Source organism: Emiliania huxleyi, assembly GCF_000372725.1.
Source record: "Emiliania huxleyi CCMP1516 unplaced genomic scaffold EMIHUscaffold_468, whole genome shotgun sequence".
Taxonomy (NCBI): Eukaryota; Haptophyta; order Isochrysidales; family Noelaerhabdaceae; genus Emiliania; species Emiliania huxleyi.
In genome coordinates, this window is record NW_005198482.1 from 109,830 (window position 1) to 116,328 (window position 6,499).

Below are 6,499 nucleotides of genomic sequence, written 5' to 3' on the forward strand. Positions count from 1 at the left end.
ATGGGGCTTCTTGCCGCGGACGGAGGGGGGGGGGGGTGCGGAGGGGAGGGGGGGAGGGGGGGGAGGAGGGGAGGAGGGGAGGGTGCGGAGGGGAGGGTGGGAGGGTGGGGAGGAGGGGAGGAGGGGAGGGTGCGGAGAGGGAAGCGAGGGGAGGGTGGACGGACGGGAAGGGGGGGGGGGGAGCGGGGAGGGCGCGGGTGGCGGAGCCGCACTTTTCGCGCTCCGTCAGCTTGTCGTGGATGAAGGCGTTGGACGGATCGCCATCGGTGTCGGGGAGGGGCAGCGGCGGGGGCGCGGGGCCGCCGCCGCGGCGGTCGCCGCCGTAGCCGCCGCCGTAGCCGCCGCCGTAGCCGCCGCCGCCATACCCCCCGCGGTCGCCGCGATCGCCGTAGCCGCCGCGGTCGCCGCGGTCGCCGTAGCGCCGATCGTCCCGCTCCCGGCTCCGCCGTCCCCGCGAGCGAGACCGCGAGCGGCTACGGCGAGACTCGCGCTCGCGCTCGCGGCGGCGGCGGCGGCGGCGCTCGCGCTCCTCGGAGTCTTCGGAGTCGGAGTCGGAGCGCTCCTTCTTGTGCTTCTTCTCCTTCTTGCTCCGCCGCCGGTCCTCAGAGTCCGACGCGGAGTCTCGCGCCATCTTGTACCAGAAGCGACCGCAACACGCCCTCGCGGGGGGGGGCTGGAGTGCGGCGGCTAGACGGAGGCAAAGTGTATTCTTTTTTTGCTCGGGGCGGGAAGCTGACCTGAGCAAGCTGCTCTAGCCTCACATGTCACTTGCTGTCGTCTGTTGTTTGAGTTGTGCCCTTGTTTGTGCCCTTGGCACCGTGGAGTGCTGGGGGGGGCGACAGGGAGGATGTGGCCCTGAGTTATGTGTACGCCGACTCATGTCGCGTGTTTCTTCTGGCGCTACGCCTTGGAGGGTGGAGTGCTTTCGTGTGTTGAATAGTTTTCTAAAGTTCATGCCGTATCTGTATACTGCGTTCCTGAAGGAGCGTAGGGCGCTCGCGTACGTGACTTCGTAGACGTAGTGGAACGGTATCTGTTTGAGGTCTACGTTTGCGAAGTCGTGGTAGAATTGGTTGTACGCGTGGCGTAAGAAGGCGCGTGCAGCTTCTGGGAGTAGGGTGGTTGGGCTGCCGATGCAAAAGATGATGGCGTTGCACATGTCGGGCGGCCTCGTGATGCCGAGGATGTCGACGCAGAAGCTGATGCACCGGCGCCAATACGGTGCGGTTTTCTCGCACTCGAAGAGGTGCAGGATGCGTTCGACACACCTGTTGCACAGCCGGCACTGTTGGGGGCCTGTGAGGTAGCAGGCGGCGCACGATCGGCGGCCGATTGCTCAGGACAGCGTGCATCAGCGCGGTCATGCCGTTGCTGGCCTGCTGGTTGACCTTGGCGCCGCGTCCCAGCAGCAAGTCGACAAGCTTCTCCTGCCCGTTGGCGACAGCGTACATCAGCAGGGTGAACCCGCCAGTATCGCCCGACTTGAAGGTTGCGTCGACCTGCCCGCCGGCGGCGTGCATCCACGCCAGCACCACCGCCTCGTTGCCCTCCCCTGCCGCGTCCACAATCCTGTCCGGGACCCGGTCTGGTGAGGTCGGGCCCGTGTCCACGCGGCTGCGCCGGCGAGCCATCTCGGCTGCCACCGCCGATACGTCTGGAGCAGTGATGAATGGAGCAGCAACCCCCGCTCCGGGTCGAGTTGCCCGAGTGCGATTCGGTTGCAACAGCGTTTCTCGCATTATTCCTTGCGCGGCGCTGGGGAGCCCCTCGGAAAGCACGCGGAGCAGACCTGCTTCCGCGTCTTCAGCCGGGCGCGCTCTCCCACTCCCATCCTCAGGCAGCCGCCCCGTCGCCTCGCGGAATTCTTGCAGGAGCGCCTTGCACGCCTGCAAGGTCGCGTCGTCCAGGTGCCCGCCCGTCTCCTCGGCCCGCTTCATCATCATCCTGACTTTGTCGGCCCTGCGTGACGGGTCCCCTGACATGACCGTCTCCGACTTGTCACCCGTTGTTTGACTGGGTTTTGGGGTGCTCGAAGAACTCTGCCAGGGGCCCCTCCACTCGCCTGCACCTGCTCGAACCCTGAGCACTGTGCAGCGTTGCACGCGTTGCATGAATGCACGTTGAGTTGTACGAAGGTGGTAGTAATTATTGTCTTGAGTATTGCGCGTCTCTCGACCGAGAGCGCTAGCCTCTACCCCTTCGGTCCGTCGAATCTCGGCGCGGCAGATGCGACGCCGAGACTGACGAAACCTCCCTGGTGGTGGGCTGCTGAGCCTCCCACACACACGAGAACACCACAGGGACACCCGTGACACCCTAGACAACACATGCCACGAGGCGGGATGAGACTAGATGTCTCTCGGACGAGACTCGTCACTCGACGGAAACCTAAGTCGTGAACATCGGGTTGCTGCGCGGCGGGTCAACCCCATTGTGCGCAGTCATCCAGATGTCATCTGCACCTAAGACAGTCGCCGGCGTGGGCGGGAGGGGCGACTGTATCTAGTAGGCGCGGTAGCGGTGACGGGCGCGAGCCACAGCTGGCAAGATGCGGATCGCCATCGAGACCTTGCTCGAGCCGCGGCGGGGCCCTGAAAGTGGAGCGTGTCAGGATCGGCTGCTCGGCTGTGAACTGACCTCGCTGTGAATGTCACCGCCGTCACAGACACTATTGTCCATGAATGGTAAGACTGATAGTAGAGTAGAATCGGGTCGAGCGACCGGCCCAGTCGACCGTCCCCGCTCCCCTCAGCAGAGCGGGCGAGAATCCTAACGGATTCACGCCTCAGGTGCCGTCCTCCCATCCCTCCCTTGGATTACCTTTTCTTTTTCTTTTTTAGATCTATAACGGGACGGCGGAAAGACTTCACAAAATTGAAATGCTCGACTCGCCGGATGTGTGTGACGGCGAGACTGAGAAAGTACATACGCGAGGGGTGGGACGTGCTCACCGCTCCGCTGTCACGTCAGCGCATCATGATCTCTTTGAAGACGAGCTGGTCCACCCACATGCAATCGTTGAGCCGCTCTCGGCCGACGAGCATCGTCAGCTGGCGCCGCACCTCCCTCTCGGGCACATCCTGCCCACGCGCCTCGGTGAGGTACGCGTACACGGGCGGGAAGAGGTCGCCCAGCGCCTCACGACACTTGTCCTGCAGCGCCGGCACCGCCGGCCGCGGCGGCGGCGCCGCCGCCGGCGGCGGCCGCGGCGGCGCCTCCTCGTGGGAGAGGGAGGTCGGCGAGAAGGAGGAGGAGGAGGCGCGGTGAGGGGGTGCGCTCGGCCCTCGCGGGTACTCGGCGAGCGCGCTCAGCGCCTCGCTCGACGCGCCTCGCCCGTACTCGTGCGCCGCCGCCCGCTCGGCCAGCCCGGCGGTGGAGGAGCGGCGCGACGCGGCGAGGGCGAGCCGGTCCTGCGACAGCTGCGCCTGAAGAGGAGTGGCGCGGGGGGGCGTCAGAGGAGAGGTGGCGAGGGCGGCTGCTGCGCCCCGAGGCCGGGCGAGAGGAGCGACGCGGGAGGTGTGCGGCGGCGGGTGTGCGGGGTGCAGTCTCACGCTCTGCGCCAAGAGGCGCGGGCACGCGCGAGCCACGAGAACTGGCTAGGCGGGGAGGCGATCGGACGCAGCAGGGTACGCGTTGCCGCCTCGAGTGCTAGTTGAATGCAGACAGCTATCTCTACGCCGCGGCGCCTGCGCCGCCTGCTGCAGCAGCCGCTGCCGCTCCGCCGCGTCGCGCGCGTTCGAGTCCCTCGCGGCAGCGGCGGCGCGTTGGGTTCGCTGCAGCATCGCGGGGTCGTGCTTCAGCGTCGCCTCGTACTCGTCAAAATCGTCCTCGTACGCCCCCTCCTCCTCCTCGTCGTTGTCCTCAGCCCCAACGCCTCCCGCGCAAGAACCGGCCCCGGCCCCTCCGTCGCCGCCTCCGCCACGCTGCGCCCAGCCCTGCAGCCCCGCTGGCGCCGGCGTGCGCCCCCTGCTGGGCGCCTGCTCGCTACCGAGCTTCGCCCGAGGGCCCTCCTGCGGCAGCGCAAACGTGAGGCACGTGAGGCAAGCGTCTCCACACACGCGCGCAAGCGCAACCCTGGCTCTACCCCCCTCGGTGGCTCTCTCCCCCTCCCCACCCTGTGACATGACATCAAAAGCCCCCCCGCGGCGTTGAGAGTGCGATGTGCCCCCGTTGAGAGTGCGACGGGGGCAAAGGATGGGTCTGCCTGCGACGGCGGCCTCCAGCCAAGGGGAGGCCCGTCCGAGGCAGAGCGCGAGTGGGAGGCCTACAGTGGGTGCACACCAGAGTGAGGGGGGGCGAAAGGACAGGATCGAAGGTGCGCAAACAGTGAGTCCAGCTGCGCGTCCTCTCCCGCGCTGGTTGGAATACACGGGCGGCTCCGTATTCCGCATCTAGGACGGCATGCCGGTCGCTCCGGCCGGCTAGACGGCAGCGACGGCGTGGGGGAGTGCATCGGCGACGGCTGCGGCGGCGAGTGCAGGCGGCTGGTGGAGGGGGAGGCCGCGCCGACCGGCTCGACGCCACTCCCCCGCGCGCGGTGCTCCTGCGGCCGGTAGTGCGGCGACGGCTGCGGCAAGTGCGACGGCGGCGGCTGCACGGGCGGCGTCCCGGCGCGGAACGGCAGCGGCGACCCCGCCAGCGATGCTGCGGCGGAGGGGGCAACGTCCCACCCGCCCGCGCCGCCCGCGCCGCTGCGCATCGTGCTGCCGGCGGCGGCGCACGCCGCATTCCCCGGCGCGCACGACGCGTCCAAGTTGGACCGGAGCTGCATCGAGCGGATGCCCTTTGCGATCTCGCGGTTCTCCGAGATGGAGCTGCGCGCGTGCCTAGAAGGTTCCTAGAAGCTTCCTAGACGGCTCCTACAAACCTCTCCGAGATGGAACCGGGTGCGTGCCTCTGTAGCTCGACCGACCGCCGGTCCGCGTCCGCCAGCTTGCGCCGCCTACGCTCGGCCGGTCTCGTGTGACCTCCGCGCCGACCGCCGGTCTCCGCCTCCGCCAGCCGCCTCATCCGCTCTGCCGGAGTGAGCTCTCCATCGCCCGACGCAGAGCCGCGGCAAGACTCCTCGGCAATGGTCTCGTACCCTCCCGAGCCGAGCTGCTCGGCCGACGAGCCGCGGTCAGCGAAGGAGCTCACCTAGAAGGTTCATAGAGGGCTCCTGGAAGCCTCCTGGAAGCCTCCTGGAAGCCTCCTAGAAGGTCAGCGAAGGGGCCCACCGAGCTGCGGCGCGGCGGAGGCACCCCGAACCGCTCTGTCGCGCCGAGCGCGTCTCCGCCTGTGACCGGAAGATGGATGAGGCGGGGTGGATGCCGCGTGGGGAGGGAGTGCGGCGGAGCACGTGTCCTCTCGAGTGCGGCATGTACCCGCGAGTCGGGCCGCGCGCATCTCTCTTTCGCATCTGCAGCCTCCGCCAGGAGAGGCTGGCCTCAGCTCCTCGCGCCGGAGCGGCGGGTGCTCCGCGTATTCGGGCGCGAAAGACGCGGCGCGGCGGGCGGCGGGCGGGGTGGGGTTGCCCTCAGGGGAGTGGGAGGACGGCCCCGCGGCGGCGAAGGAGCGGCGCGGCGCCGGCGCCGGCATGAGCCTCTCCCCCGACGACGACGCCGAGCCCGAGTCTCTCGAGCGGTCGGCGGACGGGACGAGGGACGCGCGGCGGGCGGTCCCGCTCTGGGGCCGGCTGAGCGGCGCGCTGGCGGCGCCCGCCCGCGCCTCGCCCGACGAGAGCCCTCCAGAGGAGGGGCGCCGCGTGGCAGACCCGATCGGCTGCCGCATTGTTCGGCTCCCGCCGTTGCTGCTGCTGCTGCTGCTGCTGCCGCCGCTGCCTCCGCCTCCGCCTCCGCCTCCGCCTCCGCCTCCGCCGCTGCCGCCTCCGCCGCCTCCGCCTCCGCCTCCGCCGCCGCGGCACGAGGAGCCGGGCGCGGCGGCGCGCTGTGGTGTGCGCGCACCGGCGGCGGTCTCGTCGCGCCCTTGCGGCTGGCGCGGTGCGGCGAGCATTGACGCGGGCGCCGACTGCGCGAGCTGCGAGGTGAGGAACTCGCGCACAAACGGCGTGGCGAGTATGTCGTCGAGCGACGGTCGGTGCTCGGGCTGCTTGGCGAGCATCCGGCCGACGAGCTCGCGCAGCCGAGGCGAGTACGACTCGGGCAGCGGCGGGTACTTTTGCTGCACGATCTTGTACACCAGCCCGAGGAGGTTGGAGCCGTTCCAGGCCTGCTGCAGCGCGCACATCTCGTAGAGAATGCAGCCGAGGGCCCAGACGTCAGACTTGAACGAGTACGGCTGGTTCTGGCACACCTCGGGCGACATGTAGTACGGCGTCCCGATCACCGTGCTCGCCGCCGCCATCGACCCCTCCATCACCTTTGCGATGCCGAAATCGCCGAGCTTGATGAGCGCGCGCCCGTTGTGATGCGCGATGAAGATGTTTTGCGTCTTGAGGTCGCGGTGGAGGATGCGCTTGGAGTGGACATAGCGCAGCGCCATCACCATCTGCACGAACCAG

At 68.8% G+C, this 6,499-nt stretch overlaps 1 protein-coding gene across 1 annotated transcript in view; it reads right to left on the reverse strand.

The window, feature by feature from the left end:
* Positions 1 to 2,966: 2,966 nt before the first annotated feature.
* Positions 2,967 to 6,499, reverse strand: part of EMIHUDRAFT_459269 (hypothetical protein) — a gene marked incomplete at both ends in the record, with an annotated part of 3,886 nt that continues 353 nt past the window's right edge. Inside the window, 8 exons of the mRNA XM_005768152.1 lie at positions 2,967 to 3,066; positions 3,295 to 3,425; positions 3,552 to 3,592; positions 3,665 to 4,074; positions 4,743 to 4,826; positions 4,913 to 5,136; positions 5,217 to 5,275; positions 5,943 to 6,486. Coding sequence (XP_005768209.1) covers positions 2,967 to 3,066; positions 3,295 to 3,425; positions 3,552 to 3,592; positions 3,665 to 4,074; positions 4,743 to 4,826; positions 4,913 to 5,136; positions 5,217 to 5,275; positions 5,943 to 6,486 — 1,593 coding nt within the window. The remainder of the gene's footprint in view (positions 3,067 to 3,294; positions 3,426 to 3,551; positions 3,593 to 3,664; positions 4,075 to 4,742; positions 4,827 to 4,912; positions 5,137 to 5,216; positions 5,276 to 5,942; positions 6,487 to 6,499) is intronic.